Source organism: Musa acuminata, chromosome BXJ3-8 (assembly GCF_036884655.1).
Source record: "Musa acuminata AAA Group cultivar baxijiao chromosome BXJ3-8, Cavendish_Baxijiao_AAA, whole genome shotgun sequence".
Classification (NCBI taxonomy): domain Eukaryota; kingdom Viridiplantae; phylum Streptophyta; class Magnoliopsida; order Zingiberales; family Musaceae; genus Musa; species Musa acuminata.
In genome coordinates, this window is record NC_088356.1 from 45,711,551 (window position 1) to 45,729,281 (window position 17,731).

At 35.9% G+C, this 17,731-nt stretch overlaps 2 protein-coding genes and 3 non-coding genes across 5 annotated transcripts; 4 read left to right on the forward strand and 1 right to left on the reverse strand.

The window, feature by feature from the left end:
- The first annotated feature begins 4,247 nt into the window (after positions 1-4,247).
- Positions 4,248-4,369, forward strand: LOC135647801 (small nucleolar RNA SNORD14). Its single transcript, XR_010500498.1, has one exon. It is a non-coding gene; the product is annotated as a small nucleolar RNA SNORD14 (small nucleolar RNA).
- A 130-nt stretch (positions 4,370-4,499) lies between these two features.
- On the forward strand, positions 4,500-4,620 carry LOC135647799 (small nucleolar RNA SNORD14). Its single transcript, XR_010500496.1, has one exon. It is a non-coding gene; the product is annotated as a small nucleolar RNA SNORD14 (small nucleolar RNA).
- Positions 4,621-4,898: 278 nt separating this feature from the next.
- Positions 4,899-5,020, forward strand: LOC135647800 (small nucleolar RNA SNORD14). The gene has a single exon (XR_010500497.1). It is a non-coding gene; the product is annotated as a small nucleolar RNA SNORD14 (small nucleolar RNA).
- Positions 5,021-7,549: 2,529 nt separating this feature from the next.
- Positions 7,550-11,086, forward strand: LOC135645569 (early nodulin-93-like). Its single transcript, XM_065164075.1, has 4 exons — positions 7,550-7,710; positions 8,866-8,927; positions 9,229-9,304; positions 10,757-11,086. The coding sequence occupies exons 1-4, from the start codon at positions 7,644-7,646 to the stop codon at positions 10,846-10,848; spliced, it is 297 nt and encodes a 98-aa protein (XP_065020147.1). The 5' UTR covers positions 7,550-7,643; the 3' UTR covers positions 10,849-11,086.
- A 985-nt stretch (positions 11,087-12,071) lies between these two features.
- LOC135645568 (phosphatidylglycerophosphate phosphatase PTPMT2-like) lies at positions 12,072-17,676 on the reverse strand. Its single transcript, XM_065164074.1, has 6 exons — positions 17,142-17,676; positions 16,555-16,677; positions 16,076-16,169; positions 14,454-14,536; positions 14,211-14,300; positions 12,072-12,436 (listed from the first exon to the last, which is right to left on the reverse strand). Exons 1-6 carry the CDS (start codon positions 17,334-17,336, stop codon positions 12,176-12,178), a joined length of 846 nt encoding a protein of 281 aa, XP_065020146.1. The 5' UTR covers positions 17,337-17,676; the 3' UTR covers positions 12,072-12,175.
- Positions 17,677-17,731: the final 55 nt, after the last annotated feature.

The following is a 17,731-nucleotide window of genomic DNA, read 5'->3' on the forward strand; positions in this document are numbered from 1 at the left end:
AACTAACATTCAATCTAACTTGATTTAAAGTAGATGGGTGCATGGATCACCTAATATTTGAGCTTAATATTTTGATCTATATATTAATAGATGGGTCTGATTATGGGAATGAGGATAGAGAGTGTTTTTCTATTATCTTAATAACTCTATACATCCTAATTATTCAAAGACCAAACTTGCTAACAAACATTCATAATTGAGCTGTCATCTTTTGCTAAATAATTGTTTCATCATATTAAAACTATGTAAATAAGAAGTTGGAATGTATGAACTACGCAATAGTACATTAATCACTCAAAAGTTTTAATATGATCGATACCTTCACACAAAGTCACGTTGTCATTGGTAACAGTCAAGAATCTCCCGCGATAATAACCTCAACAATAGTCAAGGTTTCCTCAACTACACGGTGAAATATCACATTGTAAAGTCACATTACAATCTTCTTCTTTCTATTTTATTTCTATTAGGCATCACATATTTGTTATCACTATCGAATCAAATCACTGCATCCCTGCGACATAATGCAACTCATCCTATCCACATCACATGCTTTCAGAATATAAATCCACTTCCATCACAAATTCCACATTCTGGAATATGTAAATTTCCGTCGACGACTAAAAAGAAAAAGATTCAGATGGTGTCTCCTCCGCGGCCATTCCGTGTGGACTCAGCGGAACAGTCGTCGTCACCCACCATGTCCCACTGAATACTAAACCTTCTCTTTTCCTACAGTGGACTTTGAAAGCAAAATGACGGTGGACAAGCCACATAGAAGAACAAGAAGAAGAACAATTTATAATATTAAATTTAAATTTTAGTCTGGAATATAGTGAAAAAGTGATCAATGCCATCTGGTAGACAGCATTGAATAGCTCTACTAAAGTAGCGCATAATCCATCAAGTTTTTAATTGGTAAATTATATGTCCTCATAATAGGTTAAGATATGTATCCCTACCAAGCTCAAAAACTTATAAATATACTATTGTAGTTGACCTTCGTCAGTAGATTGTCAACATAATGACATTGAGATTCAAATTGACATTAATATTTGTTTTCAAAATATTGGGAAACATGAGGGGGTGGGTAAAATAATTAGTGAAAAAAATAAAAGGTATTTAGGTATATAAGCTTTAATATTTCTACATTTAATGATAACTAATCAGTAATAGTTGATTTGAGTTTATTGAATGGATTTTAATGTGACTGACATTTATGAAATTTTTAAATACTTAAAGGGATGCACATATATAATTTATATTTTTGTAAGAAAATATATGTAGTATTTAAATGGATAAATAAGAGTGTGGATATTGGTACAATGGTAAAATTGCTTTTTACAATAAGAGAGATAAGAGTTTGAGTCGCGAACATAAATTCTCTATATTTAGAGGTAAGACTATATATATTACTCCTTAAATCAGGATTTGTGTCGAATAACTTCTATATATTTAGAGGTAAAACTATATATATATTGCATTTCTAAGAATTTTGTACATTAGGTACACCCTTTTATAACATGGAACAATGTAAAAAAAAAAAAACATGTTTCTTATTTATAGTGTTAAGAATATTTCTATTTTTTTTAAATAATTCCAAGAACGATAAATTTTCTTATGTTTAGAAGGAGGAAAATAGAAGTGCTCATTTGTTGCTTACGTTTGTGAAAAGAAAAAAAAAACTAAAACTGCTGAGATATGGAGAGATCCAAAATTATAAATATTTTTTGCTTTAATGAGCAAGACAAGAAATGTATTATACTGTTGAAGCAAAATATTTTTTATCTTTTAGAAAAGAAAAAGAAACAATGTTGCATGGGTCTGCACTCCCACCACCAAGGCTTTCCATGATGTTTACAAGTCTCATCAACTCCAGGGTTCAGATGCGTTGCAAATGGAATCTAGGAAGCTAAAGAGAGTTGTTCTGTTTTCATTTCTTGTCACTGTTGTTTCCTGTAGTTGGGAGCATGTCCCTCACCATCATGGTGTCATGGAATAAGATGCCTGCCTACACATCAACTTGTTCCGATTGGGAGGAGGCACCTTGTTGTTACCATCAACAATGCCTGGACATTTGACTTCTGAATTATATGTTGCAACCTTAGTTTCTGACCCACAATTATGTGGTCGATCATACTATGTTGATTAGTTTTATGTTGGACAGCAGCTAACCAGTGAGCCAAACCAATTGATACATGTTCTATATTTCCCTTGGCATCACCAACTACTATGCACTGCCTCCTCATCATCAGCAATTCTCCTATTTCAGGACACCATTGATGTGTGATGCTGATGAAGTTATAATTAATGGCACCACTTAGTGAGTTTCTATTTGGCACATCTTATTTGGCTCCTATGTGCTTGGCACTAAGAAATAGGTAAACTGTGGTAATGCTCAAAGCAGAGTTGCTGAGATTGGAATATAAGCTGCTTCCATCTCCAAATCCAAGGAAAAGATGTGTAGTGTTCCAGATGAACAGTAAAAAAATTTGGTTGCTTTGAAGAGCCTTGTTTTTTTTCTGATGATAAATGGTAAAGATGGAATATGATCCTAAAACATAGTTAGTAGATCTTTATTAGCTAAGCTGGCTAACCTCTTTATAAGACAGTTCATAGAAAAAATACTTGCTTGGGATGAAATCTGGATGAACCAAGAAAAAGAATATTATTGCTTTTGTGTTGTTTCTTCTATCTATTGTTCTATATTAGTTGGACTATTCTTAGATTCTTTTGTACTTTTTTTATCCATTAACCTTGAGAACACAAAGTTGGACCTTCTTTTGCTAGTTTAGATGCTTGTCCTATTTATGCCTGAAAAGGCAGATGACCCTTACATGATTACCAAAGGCCTCCTCCTTTCATAGGTGAGGACTATTAGTATTGTGCATATGTCTGACAGTCTCAGGGATGTTTTGACATCACTGAGCTCTATACAAAACATTATCTTTAGTTAAATTAAACACATTTAGGTTTAAATTTTTGGTCTTCAGTAAAATCTTGTTAGCTCTCTCTTTATCTTTTCTCACACCAATGATACTAATAATTCATCTTACTATAGACTGTACATATATATAGATATATAGATTTATAAAAAATTAACAGTGTTTTTTCTTTGGAATTGTGAGGGCGAAATCGATCGGAATTGCGACATCCACTTCATTAAGCCGCCGCCCTAAGCTCCAGTCATCGTTCAGTGAAGAGATGGAGAGTTGGAGCTCTTCTTGGCTCCCATCTTTTCTTGTCTTACTAGCTTTTCTATTGTCAAAAGAAAGTGTGCAGACATGAACCCTTTCTCTCTTTTATTTGCTTAGCTACGAAGGGATGAAGGTAGTGATCGAAGTGCGTGTTCCTTTCAATCCTTCTTCCCAATTCTAACTTTACGAGTTCAAGGTGGGAATAGTAATGTGACATGGATTGCTTGTCTACAAACATGATTGGATCCATTAAATTCATGCTTTCTCCTTGAGTTCTAAGAGAACTATGAACACAACAAATTACTCTGCTACTGTTCTACTGGCGCCAATGGGAGCCATTCAGCTCACAGGCTTCACGTCCAGCTACAGTAAGAAGGATTTCTCATAGATATATCAGACAGCCATGAGAGATTAATAAGAAAAAAATAACCTATTCAAAAATACTGTAAAAAATCCATAGGGTGTTCCCCATAGATATTACTTCCCTTACATTTTATAGATTACAATAAAAATATGATAAAAATGAGAACTTCTCGAGAAAAGCCAATAAAGAATATGTTAATATTCGGAAAAGAAAATCAATTAAAATGTTTATAACATTTAATTTTAACAAGCAATCTATACCAAATGGTTTAAGAAGTATGAAAGGGTGGTTTAAGCGGATCGAATAGATTTAACAGATCCGACCCGTCATTTGAAGCCCATTTTTATGAAGACCAAAATTGAGTTAATGCGCTTTAAGATAGAAGCCCAACATACCGAGCCCACATAGAGCCCACTATGGGCAGCGCTCTATATATTCTAACAAGGTGCCGAGGGCATCGCATACAGCGACAGAAACCCTATGGCTTCTTCTTCCGGGGTGCCGCCGCAAAACCCTAGTTTCCCCTTTGTCGTCCTCGTCTCGTCGAGCGGATGATCCCTCAGCCGTGTCTTCTTCAATCGATGCCCCCTTTGCGTGATGATGTCACAATGTTTTCTTCTTCGATCGATGTTCTTTTGTTTGCTAGTCGTTCGTATATTTCTTGACGGAGTTTTATGTTTTGGGATCGTCGATGATGATAAATCTAAAGGCTTGTTTCTCAAGACATTCGCAGTGGCCGCCTGAGAGCTTTCGCCTTGCCGGGCTTGAGAGCTTCTGCTGCTCGACTCTTCCTTGGATGTCTGAGATCGATCCCCAAATCTATTCGGATCTTTTAATCCTTACTTTTTCGTTTCTATTGCGATAGAAAGTAGTTATGAGTCTTTTGAGAGCTTCAAAGTCGTATCTCTTTGTTGTTCTTGGTGAAATGTTTTGGTTTGTTTCGATGATGACAAATTCAAGGCTTGTTTCTCAAAACATTCGCAGTGGCCGCCTGAGAGCTTTCGCCTTGCCAGGCTTGAGAGCTTGTGCTGCTTAATTCTTCCTTGGATGTCTGAGATCGTTCTTCACCATTAATCCAATTCCTGGGTATTTTAACTGACTTCGCTGCGTTCATTTTTGAATGAAATATGCTTCTTAGGACTTGAAAGCGTCGAAGTTTGGAGTTTTTTTTCTTGCCGACAGAAAGATTCACTGTCAAAATGAAAAAGGTCAGCCTTTTGCCCTCGCGCTTTAGATTTTGTGTTGCCCAATTCATCCAGCTTTGGTGCTCGAAGTCGTTGCATTGAAACATCAAAGTTGGAATATTTTGTGTCTTTTACAATTCATAAAGAGCTAATTGCCAATGATGACAGATAGTAAGGCTTGTTTCTCAAAACATTCGCAGTGGCCGCCTAAGAGCTTTCGCCTCTCCAGGCTTGAGAGTTTATGCTGCTCAGTTCTTCCTTGGATGTCTGAGGCCATCAGCTCGATCTCAATGTTGATTTGGTCTTTGGTTTTTGTCGTTGGTTTGATTTTGGCGTCAAAGTACATTTCATTCATGTAATTCATGTGGAATTTTTATGGTAAAACGTAAAGAACCCTATGGTGGGACTACACGTCTGCCCCTCTGGCCTGTTCACATGCCTTAGGGATGAAGTAGTCCCTGATATCCATCTTCCCTTGTGCTTCACTTGTCGGCAATCTTCCTCTGGTTGTCCTGGCATTCTTTTTGAGGGATACAAGACTGTGATCTCATCTTAACTGTTAGTTAAACGGCCATATCTTGTTTCTAAGTTTTGTTGATATAACTTCATCTTCTCCTTGTTCATATTTTCTTATAATTTGTAGTCATGATCTTCATTTTTGGTGTGAAATTTTTTTTTGAGTTGTTAGATTTTGATCATGTTTTCAGGTTGGGACGTTTTCTTTTTTCGAAGGCTATTCTTTTATTATTTTAGGTGTTTGTAACTTATGAGGAGAAGAGAGAAATTTTAGTCTATTTATTTAACATTCTTTTGTGGAAAATTTTGTCTAAGGATTTAATTTTTGATGGAAAATTATTTTATATTTACTTTCTTTGATACCTTTCACTGCATATAATGCAATCAATGGGCATAAATTATGTTAAACTTGATTGGCCATTCTTTATTAATGGTGACATATATTGCAAAGGAATTTGGCAGGAAACAAATTTTTATTATTAATGGTGATATGTTTTAATCTGAAAATTATATTTTAATGGTGATGTGTAGTGTCACATTAGTTACAATAAACATAAAATTATGTCAGATCTGCCTTATGTTTAGGTTGTGACTTGGAAGTGATGCTAGATAATTAAAAAATAACTATTATAGATAATATTATATTTAAAATTTGATATATTATTAAGGTTAATCATGAAAATGGTTAAAGAATTATTGTTATTAAGGATTTTTTAATATTATTATAGATATAAACAGATTTAAAGATATAATTATAGTTTTTAAATTTATGAAACGATAAGATGTTTTGAATTGTTTATATTTTTTTAATCGGATTTGATAATTAAACTAAATTTTTTTAAAAAAGTTTAGTTGATTTTACTTTTTATCATTGAAATATATAATAGTAAGAGATTTAAATTATAATATAAAGGGGTGTGTGGTGATTTTGGTTATGAAAAGAGAAATGAAGTTTGTGGAATAATTTTAGATTTTATAATAATTTTACAAATATAAATATTTATTTTAAAAAGATATACATATTTAATTATTTATAATATTGATTATAATTAGATTTAAATAATTTTTTTATATTAGAAATATAGATAAAGTAACGATATCGAAAGGTATTTTAGTTTAATTTATTATATTTTTTATATGCGTTAGTTGGTAAAATATTTTAAACTCAATTTCATTGTTTAAAGTGTAGAAAATATCAAACTTCGATAAATGGGTGTAAAGAAAAATAAAATGACCTATTGTACGAATTGTATGCACTTTATAATTATATAAAAAAATTTGCATATTTACATAAAAGATAAAAATAAGATTTTGTATATTGCAAGCATGCGTACAACTAAATCATCGTATATTGCAAGTCCAAAGTTGCTGTGTTAGTTTGAATTGCAAGTCAAACTACGCTTCACATACATCTTTTGTCTTCTCCAGTTTTGCCCTTTTTCTAAGTTGAGAAGAATGCGATCATGGAAGAGCAGTGCTGTCCTTTCCAGTTTTCCTGCCATTACAAGCTCAAGGAAGCAACACTATTGCTCCAGAGAATTTTGTGCCCCCACTGAAATCAGATAGCTCGTTATGTTAATTTTGGCTTTGGAATTCTGTACATTGAAACGTCCATTACTTTCCAAGATGATGGATGGGTATGCTGTGTACATGGAATCAAAGCCCTTTTCCTTGAAATCATACGAAATCCATGGCAATTCTCTCATAGAGGAATATTATCTTGGAGCTCCTCAAAGCTCCATGATCGACTAAGAATAAACAAGACAAAGAAATGTATTATTATCTATTCTCTCTCTTTTTTATTTTTTTATCCTGTTTCTTCTTGTCCATAAAACATTATGCTTAGTGCTTTTAATTATCTGATTATTATCCTTTAGCAAGTTTCTTCCTGTCGATGAAACATTAAGCTCTCATCGGATCTCCGCACGAATCTCGATGGCGCCTGTCAACGCTGACCGGTGGCTAATGTTGCGCGACGTGTGCGGTGGACACGTGATATGCGTGCGTGAACATACGCATCATCCGACCGTTCGTTTTAGAAAGTCCGCAGTAATCCGCCGTAGAATCGTCGCGCTAAACCCTTTCCGGCTGTGTATGTGACTCACATCCAAAGTTAGCAGCAGACACACAATTTGCTTCTTCTTCTCCTTCTCCTTCTCCGTCTCCTTATTATGAGCAGCAATACTTTTCTACCAGTTAATTCGCCACCCTTGTTTACCTGTCTTCTTATTGGACCAAACTTTGGACCCCACCGGAGTCTAACTTAAGGGCTGACCTTTTTTGTCTCCGCATTCCGCCCATATATGACGGGAGGTGCTATACGAGCAAAAGGAAGTTGGATCTGGGTCGTACCGACGGCGAGAACCTTTCTGGGCGAGCGCGATGAAGCCTACCGTGATCGCTTCCCCGAACGAAAATAAGATTTCGGATTCACAAAGCACCGTCCGAGGTACAGATTTCTGAATCGAATCTTTTTTTGCCCCATCAGTTTGGCTTTGTCCCGTTTATTGTGATTCGACCATGTAATTCTCGAAAGATACTCCGGATTTAGGCCGGATTGTTGTATTTTATCAAGCAGTGACATCGTCTTTGCCATTCTTCAAACTTATTTCGATTTCTTTTTGGACCTTCTATTACTGTGGTGTTTGTTATGTTAATTAAAACGATCTGTTGCGCGTTAGCTAACACGATCGATATTGCTGGAAAAGGTTTCATTTGATTCGTAGAACTTAATATGCTGCACTGCGCAAGTTACTCCGGTGCTGTCATGTATGTTTCACATACATTTGTGACCGTGTCGGTGGTGATTTATCTCCTAACTGTATTTGCTTCCGGTTGGAGTAATGCTGATGTCTTTGCATACAATGATCGTTTGTCTTCTGGTATTGTTTGTAATATTACATCAATTCCAGGTGGTTTATTGTGGCTTGTGGTAAGAAATGCTGCTATATGTAATTACTAAGTAGTCCGGGAAGTTGGTTTAGTTTTGGCCATGATATATTTGCATTGATTATCTTATTCCAAACACATTTGACACTACACTGGAGCATCGTTCATAGGAATCTGTACTTGTATTGATTAAGATCTGAAGGTCGTCTCCCTTGTTTTATCATTTTTTTTACCTTTTTATTATTATGTACTTGTTCTGGATTATGCACTCGTGTTCTACAATGATTATGCTCGTTATGGTGCTACCTATTCTTCATGCAGCTCTATAAAATCAATTTACCTTCAGTTTGACTCTTTTTTTCCGAGAAAACACTTGTTTTATTGTGGCAGAATCCCGTTGCACTGAATGGCTCTCTCTGATCTCATATGAATATTTTTATTCACCTTTCGCTGTCTCTGTTCTCTTAAATATCTTCAATATCTTGATCATTGTCTATATGGTTCTTGCTTTACTCTTTTTCCTTTTAGTTATAATTCTGTATTCTTTTCATCTGCTTACTGTTGACCATGTTTAAAGCTAAATATCGAGGCAAGGTAATCTTTGTTGTTCATCTTATGCATCATTGCCATATCTTTGTCTTCTAAATTTAGCTTGCTCTCTCGTTTATCTATTTTTTAATTTGTTTTCATCATTTCTGGTTTTTATGCTGTGCAGAAGCAGCCTATTCTGGATTTAAGACAGCTGCAATTTCAGGTGCTATTGCTGCTGTGCCCACGGTATGTTTTCCTTGAATCTATTTCTGCTTACCTCGATTAGTGGTATCGTGTGAGTATTTATACTTGGGGTAGTGCATTATTTCTTGATATTCAAATATGTGATCTATTGACATTTTCTATCCATTTGTACATAATCAGTCACACATGAATTAGACAATTAGAGAGGATCATAATTTAGAGCAGTTTATGCTATCATTCAATTGTCAACTATAACATGGAAGTTTTAACTCTACATGCCAAGTTTTTTATTTATTCTCTCTCTTTGCACGTTGATTGTACCTAATTTACTCATGTTTTTCAGTTGGTTGGTTGTCGTGTAATTCCTTGGGCCAAAGCTAACCTCAACTACACTGCACAGGCACTTATCATATCAGCAGGTATTCTATTCTAAAGTAAATTGGCTTTGCTGGTGACTATACTAGATTTTAACATTAGTTTTTTTCTGATTACAATGAAAAAGCAATTACTTCATTTTTTTGCTCATATTTCTTACCCATGATATGACAAAATTTCCTACCATGATCCAAACTGCATCTGAATTATTCGGATACTCTTTTCTGGATTACTAATTCTGGATTTTTCAGATCACTGAGTTAAATACTCTTTTCTGCCCTAAAAGTACCTTCTTGGCAGTTAAAAGACATCCTTTCCAAACATATAAAAAATTATAAGTTATGATGGTTGGTGCTACTATTATTAGTCTTGAAATCAGGAAGTTCAGTGCTGTATGTTCTACAACCAAAGTTCATAATACGGGTCCGAAACAACATATAGGGAATGAACAATACCAATTTTCTACTGGTAATCATGTTTCTAGGAATTATTGTATCTTCACTTCATTTAGATATTCTGTAGACATGTCCTCCAGTAATCTTTTCAGAAGTAGAGGATAATAGGAAAAAAAAACATTGACCTTTGCACTTTGTTACCATTTGAGGGTTTCTCTTTGTCACAGGACAGCAGACTGGATTTTTGTCCATGTGATAATATTCCACATCTTGTCAACTACCTAGTCTTTTTATGTTTCCATGTGGTTCTATTGTCAGTCCTTCTGGTTTCAAATTAAGCTTGTAACAATATGGAGTTGAAGTGTTCCTACATTTGGTACTGAAATGTCCAACTGAATCTCCTGCTCTTATTTTATAACTAAATGGTTAGACCATTTCTTTTGTATCACAACAAGTAGTTTGTACATCTTTATTTGTAGTCATGTAGCATTCCCATCAGTGGTATGAAGTAACAAGTATTAAGGTCTTTCTGATCTATACTATACCCATTATCAACTAACTTTAAGTGGCATGGGTTGTCTAGCTGATACTAAAAATTCTTTCTGCTTTTTGATGTGACTATAGACAAAATGATGAATGAGTATTTTGTGGTTGATAGAATCACCAGGAGACTTTAGTAGTGAAGCAGGACATTTCATTTGTGGAAGTTAGCAGATAGATAATGTTAGTTCAAGAAAAGAGGTGGTTTCTAGGGGTTCCAAAAGTTTGTCAGTGAACTCCAATGTTATATAATTTCAAAATTGATGTTCAGTTCACACTTGCTGGTTTCTAGGGGTTCCAAAAGTTTTTTGCTTGCTTATATTGACGTTTGGCTTCTGCTTTGATGAGCATAAGTATTGTGAGTTATTTAGCTTCCTGGTGACATGACCTCGTAGCCTATGCATGTCTGTAATTTTGAATCTAGTAAATTGTTTACTTTTTTTTTATCCCTAGAAATAAATCATCGAAATAAATCACATTATCTGGTCAGGCGTGAGTGTCTCACTTGATTCAGAAGACCTAAGGTCAAGATCACTAACCATTTGTGCTTCTCTTTTGCAGCTTCTGTTGCTGGTTTCTTTATAACTGCTGACAAAACCATTCTACAAAATGCGAGAGGAAATAGTATAGGGAAGTACGATAAAAGCACTTGATAAGAACCCTGTTTTTAGTTTTCACGGCAGGTCATATTCCTTTTCAAATAAGATGCATGAGATTTCCATTTGAGAGGGAATTGTGTTATTGTTGCGAGGACTCTATGGATGTTAAGGATAGATATTTACCTCTTTTGGTTGGTGTTATATTTAAAGTAACACCGTGTAGCAGGCAACGATCAACTCTGTTGTGAACATCTTTCCTTTGTCCGATCTACTCCTGTTATGATTTGATTTACTTACAAATCATATGGCATGAAGGGTGTTGCCTTATAGGAGCATTGATTAAACGTCAATTGGAACAGGAGGTTCTTAAGAGGTAAAAGCTAAAGGTTTAAAGTTCTGTAGATGTGGTGGTCGGTAGAACAGACAGAAATTGTGGTGGGCAAGAACTTGTTTGATTGAATATGTTAGCGAGTGATAAATCCAAATTCCAGTGATTCGATTACATATGGCTATCTAACATTATGACCCTGTTTTGAAATTGGTGTTCTGCTGAAGTTAATAATAGGCATCGTTTGAGGCTTAGACCGATATGATAAGAGTCTTATTTGCTACCGAGTAGCTGCTGGATGGTTTCTTTTTTTGTATGTTCCTCATGGCCACAACAGTTGTGTTGATGCGCTTATATTATCTGACTTGTTGATTCCCAGTTAATATATATATATATAGAGAGAGAGAGAGAGCGAAACTATCTTATCTCCATAAATTTAAGCAACAACTATCTCTCTGGTGAAATTTCGGAGCACAATCAGCTTTTTAATCTTTACAAAATTGAATGAATAATACGTGTCCAGGGGAGCTTCTTCCATCATTACAAAATTGTGAACGTTTAATCTTTCTTAATATTGAACAAAATAGCTTCATTCATCTTGTGAAGAGCGTGCAACAAGTCAGTCGATCGGAGATCTTTGCAGGCCTCTGGAACTTAACACCTATCCTCTAATCAAGATTAGAGCCAAGACCAACATGTAGAAGCGGCACCATCATATCACTTTCCTTGGTTCTTGCTTGGTACACGAAGCTCTCAATGCAATCCTTTACGTATAAGTAGTAATGTCGAGATCTCTTTTGCAGGGCCAAAAAAACTGTTCAACACCAACAACATCTGAGAAACAACCGCATTTCTCAAACAATTGTGGGTGTTTGGCAGGTACCGGATGCAATGTGGGTATGAGTAGCATTTCTCAAACAAAGTGAATAAAGAAAGGAGCCACAAGAAATCACACCTTAATGCACGACATCTTATTAGAGCTGTCATTTAGTATATATAAATACTGTACTTCCCAACTTGTATGCACAGAAAAAGGATTACCCATGCTTTTTCCTAGCAAGCTCTTATTTGTGGCAGTTGAGAAGTAACTGTTGGACAGCCACCAGTAGACCTCAAAGCAGACAAGAGACAAGAGAGCCTTGCTACCACTGGCATGGCCCGCCCAAATCTGCATGATGTAATGATGCTCAGTTCCTTTGAAGCAACCATACCCGTGTCATAACCTTCTAAATCTGCCTCTGTTATCAGTACAGCATCTCCTGCAGGAAACAAAAGCGTGCTGCTTTTAACCATCTTGCTGAAGTCCTCGACCGCCTGAAAGTGACAAGAACCAGCATTCATCTTAAGATCAAAGCAGTTAGCAAATTACTCTGTTAAATATCTGTTGTAAATTCCTTTTAAGCAAAATAGGCCATTTTCATAACACCATCAAATAAATGCTAACATTTGCAAAATGAATTCCATAGTAAAGTGAAATAGCTTTGTTGCATTTTCCATCAAAATTGAACGTCATATATAAAGGCAACTCCTATATACATTATACCCTATCAACCATTTAAAAAAAAAAATTGATTCAAACTGTGCAACCAACAAGATTGGCAATTTCTGATTTCTCAACCTCTTCAACAAGATGGAGAAAACAAGTTTGTGGATAACTGTGTTGACAGAGAAGCATGTCCCCAGATTCTCAGTGATTGATGACTCGTGATATCAATATCAAAAGATAAATATGTGGGGTACTATAGCTAGCACCCTCGATGGTGATAGTGTGCACCCACATCATCCGCTGCATGGACCCTACCACCAAGATGGTTTTACAAGGAGCATCAAGAACTCTGATCCAAAACTGAATGCTACCTTCTGAGTACGATTTCAGGTTTGTAGAAAGTCTGAGACTTCCTCAAGCCCCAAGAGTGTTGTCCTTTTCCCAACAATAGCCACCACTAGCAAGCAAGAGTCTTGCCATTATAAAGCGAAAATCTATAGCCCCTCAAGATATATAACTTCTTATCCTACGGGCACTACATGTCATTGCCCTTCAGCTTCTGTAGCTTCTTCTCATTCTCCCATTGGCAGCTGTAGGCATCAGCGTGTTATTCCCTTGTATTGCGGGGTACCCATCTTCTTCCTTCCATCCTTTTGACAAGTGTTATTTCCTTATCTTGTGGGGTACCCATCTTCTTCCTTCCATCCTTTTGATTGATGACCTAGTCATCTTGATGTACAAACGAAAAGGAGCCACACAGCTACCTTTTCATCAACCCAGCTCATCTTCTCCGATCCAACTGGAGATAATTGTAAATCAGAACTGCCACAACCTATTCTTTTGCTGACCTCAAGTGAAGTTATTGCTCTACATCTGAAAATGATTAACTCTTTGAAGTAAAATATCTTGCCCATGCTGTGAATCTCTAGGAAAGTATGGTTTCCTAATTGCATCGGTATCACGTGATCCATTAAATATACTAGGCTGGTGGATGACTATCATAAAAGTCCTAAGAAAATTAACTATCTAGACAAGTACAATATTTAGTAGTAACTTAGTCCTTATTTCCAAAATCATATAAAGAGGCATCCATTTATCATAAACTGAGGAATCATTGTTGGCAAACGACAAAATAGATAGAGTTGCTCCATCACAATTGACTTCTCGATCACAAGGATTACTTTGGTATATCACTGGTTGGGTTCAACAACTTGAAACCAGAAAAAGAAGGATTTTAAGGTGTTCTGATGCTTATGCATCGGTACACTTGGTTGTAGCAGGACAATTCCATATTGGTGTAAACTAGTCCGTATGCCCTACATAACACAAAAATTTATATCCTTGTAATCCATTGCAAGGAGGCACTAAAACTAAAGCCAGATTACCACCCACTACACTGGTTCTGGAGAATCAGAGGCAAAACCAGGTGATGCATTCATGTGAAATATTTACAGCCCAACAAATAAAATGCTAGCCAATAGATGACTGCATCATCGAGGGAATTAGACTTTTGTTTCATTTTTTACCTCTAAAAATTTAAGAAAAGCTAGACTTTTGTATCATTTTTATCTCTTCAAATTTAAGAAAAGCTAAGTTGCATACCCGCCATTGTGAAGGAGCCAGTAGCACCCTTGATCTTCTTGATCTAACATATTCCAGGGCAGCTGCAGGCGTCATATGCTTGTATTTAACCTATGACAATATGTTATGATAAGAACAGAAGTTTTACCAAAGATAATGTCATATAACACACTTTACTCTTGGTTCAGATTTTTAAATTTGACACATAACACAAGCAAATGCAACATTTTATATTTCCATGAAAATAAACAAATATTAGATTACCAGATAGCACAAGACAATGGTGGTGCTACGACCCCTTCCAGCTTTACAATGAACATAAGTGGTCCTCCCAGAAGATGCATTTCCTGATAAAAAATTTGATACCTCACATAAATTACAAAGAAATCTCTGTTTATAAGCTTCGATATCAAAACATACCAGCAGACCCATCACAGATAAAAGGAAAAAGTTACCTACAAATTATTCATCCTTAATGTTTAAAGATATAAGAAAGATCCACTAAAGGTACTTCGAGTTCTAGACTTCTGATTATTGTTATCTGTTGAATTTTCAGTAGAATTATAGCAGAATTTCACAGTTTGCACAGTCATTCCTCCAAAGCATTTTAAGAGTAAGGCTAAAAAAATTATCTTTGAAGCAAGCTAAATTTAAAAATTCCTATGCAGCCTTTCTCAGGGTCATTATTTGGTGTTTGCACTTTGCACACACCTGTTTAATTTGAACACTGAAGTATAGCATCAATAAAATTCTAAATTGATTTTACAAGAATGAATCTGAAGTGACAAGAAACAAAAACGATACAGGCATACAAGGAGGTGAAAATTATTGAAAATGACATGCACTTCAGTATGTTATATATGAACATTTAGATATGGGTTTACATGAAGCCTCGGACCACAATATAACCCACCTTTCAAAATCGTTAAAACTGACAGTCAGAGTTCGACCTGAGTCTGAATCATGATAATTATCCTAAAAGTGTATGCATACCAAAATTGATGTGAAGAGTCCAGGTAAGATTATACAGCTGGGATCACAAACCAACCAGCATGAGGGTTTGACTATGGCCAGCACCAGAAACAGCTCTTTTGGTTATATTTTCTAATTTTATGTAATTTTGGGAAAGATTTTTCATCTATATATTTTATTTTAAGTTGAGTTCATAGCCATATTTTGAGTTGTCTTTTGATTGCGTGTCCTATTATAGTTATAGATGGTTATAGGAGAGACCTTAAGTCATTCAGAGTCATATTTCAAGAATTTTAGATGTGTCTTTAAATAGGATTTTGTGGGATTCTTAGATTTCGAACTAGGAAGCTTTTCTCCTGTAAGTGATCCCCATGTAATATTTGTTAACTATATAAATGGAATACTACTGTAATATATTTATCATATTCAGCAGTAGTAACTTCTCTCTTTTCTCTTTTGCTTACATCCTTGGGATGCCCATTTTTGTTCTAAAATTGGGGAAAATACCCTGAAAGGAAAATCAATCTATTTATTAGTATCATAGTGAAAAAGATCCATTACAACTTGTCACGTATATTTATTTTTCACTACTTCCATTACGAGATATACAATCTCATCTTGGCCTATCCACCATTGCATCATCGTAAATATCAGAAACAGACATCACTTAAAAGGAGAGAAAAAAAGCTTGAAAAAGCCCAGCACATAGCCACCACATAATACAAGCTTGAAATAGACATTGCAGGAGATAGACAAATCATAGCAGTTTGAGAGCTAGAAACAACCTAACCAATATTGCATTAGTAACAAAATTTGGAGGTGAGAAATAACAAGTTATGCAGGTCAAAGAATCATCACTAGCATATAAGAACATTAAAATATAAGCAAAGCAAGGACAAATTTCATAATCTTACTGTGTATGAAATCAACAGCTCGACATATATCCACAAAGGAAGGGGCATAAAGGTAGTCTCTTGTAGGAATCACCAAGTGATCAATTCCATGTGTCTGAAAACCAAACCAGGAAACCAAGATAAACAACATGTGCAACTTCAATGACTGCAACTTGACTTAATTCTCAATAAAACCAGGATAAAAGGTTTAACTCCTGTCAAAATGCATTACAAATGCAGAAAAGTTCACTTCAGCAAAAGTCAGCCAAAATTGTTGCATGATAGTGAATTCCATTTTAAACAAATTTTATCAAACTACATGCTGGAAATATTAAGCATGGTGTAATTAGTGTAGTACTGTTGCAATCACTACAACAAGATGATATGGAAGCTCATAAACCTTACAATCAAAGTAAACAAATATATCTCATTGGTTCACATCGACTGCAACGAAAGGTAGGTAATTAAATAATGTGAATCCATAAAAACAAGAAACTTGCCTGATATAAGGATGATGGAACCAAAGTCTCATACGGTTCATTCAATGTAACAACACCCTGAACTCCAAGCTGATGCAACTGTGGAACATCTTTAGGAAATGGAACAGCCCCAAGCAAAAGAAACTGCAAAGGCAAGAAGTACAATCACAAAGTAAACAAGCAAAACTGACTTAACAGTGTATCATTTAGAGGAAGGAAACAATATGCAAAACCCAAACGTCAAGCAAATTAAGACTTAAAAAGTTAAATACATCTCCACTTGCAGTAGCAACTAAAACAATAAGATCCAGTTTATCACATGCTTTCAGGAGTTCACAATGACGAAGTAATTATAGAAGTAATTTCTGACAAGAATTTTATCACAAAAAGTTGCTAGGATTATCCAGTTTAATCTGACGAAATCAGAAATATTTCAAGCACGGTGTATTGTACTGCACTTGTAACAGATCGATTATTTTCACATATAAGTATTAACCGAACATCTGATGCGCTACTCGATAACCCTGTCAAGAAAAGCAAAAAAAGATAGCGGCATACATGTGAAAAAGGGAAGAGACAAAGCCAAACATAACGAAATGAACAATCACCTCGTCTATTTCGTCCCACCAGCGGAATTCAGCCTGGATCTTGTTTCGAAAAACATTGTACAGAAGAGTCGGATAGAATAAAATCCGTGCTCCCGCCCCGACAATAGCCCTCTTCGCCTTGGCCGGCACGATCTCCCGCACGACGGAATCGCAAGAATCATCGGATCCTCCGTCCTCCAACTCCGTGATCCTCATACCGTCGTTGCCAATTCAAACAAATCGAGAGAGAACCAGAAAATCCTACTCAGACCCCGCCTCCAAAACCGATCACCCTGTTACAAATACTCCGACAGCAAAGGAGACGCAACCCACCGCAGAATCCACCGCGGCAAACCGCTCGATGCCACAATAAAGAGATCGAAGCTTGGGTGCTCCAATACCCACCGATTCAAGCGATTTCCACCCCGATCGGGAGCCTCGGCGGTGGATACACGAAATCCGATGATTCGGGCAAAGGTTAAAGCACAAGAAGGAACTTCTATTGGGAAACCACGATCTCACCCTCGCAACCCTAAACAGAATCTCCGCCTCGGTGGTGACGAACGCGACCGATCAAGAAGTCCACTCCCGTAATAGGATATTGCCGGTGA

What these genes read in the sequence shown, in the direction of transcription:
- LOC135645569 (XM_065164075.1), top strand. Translation starts at nt 7,644, where the DNA reads ATGAAGCCTACCGTGATCGCTTCCCCGAACGAAAATAAGATTTCGGAT. An exon ending in TTCACAAAGCACCGTCCGAG is followed by an intron (nt 7,711 to 8,865) that starts GTACAGATTTCT and finishes TATGCTGTGCAG; the next exon opens with AAGCAGCCTATTCTGGATTT. An exon ending in GGCACTTATCATATCAGCAG is followed by an intron (nt 9,305 to 10,756) that starts GTATTCTATTCT and finishes TCTCTTTTGCAG; the next exon opens with CTTCTGTTGCTGGTTTCTTT.
- LOC135645568 (XM_065164074.1), bottom strand. Translation starts at nt 17,336, where the DNA reads ATGAGGATCACGGAGTTGGAGGACGGAGGATCCGATGATTCTTGCGAT. An exon ending in GGTGGGACGAAATAGACGAG is followed by an intron (nt 16,678 to 17,141) that starts GTGATTGTTCAT and finishes TTGCCTTTGCAG; the next exon opens with TTTCTTTTGCTTGGGGCTGT. An exon ending in TGGCTCCTTCACAATGGCGG is followed by an intron (nt 12,437 to 14,210) that starts GTATGCAACTTA and finishes TGTCACTTTCAG; the next exon opens with GCGGTCGAGGACTTCAGCAA.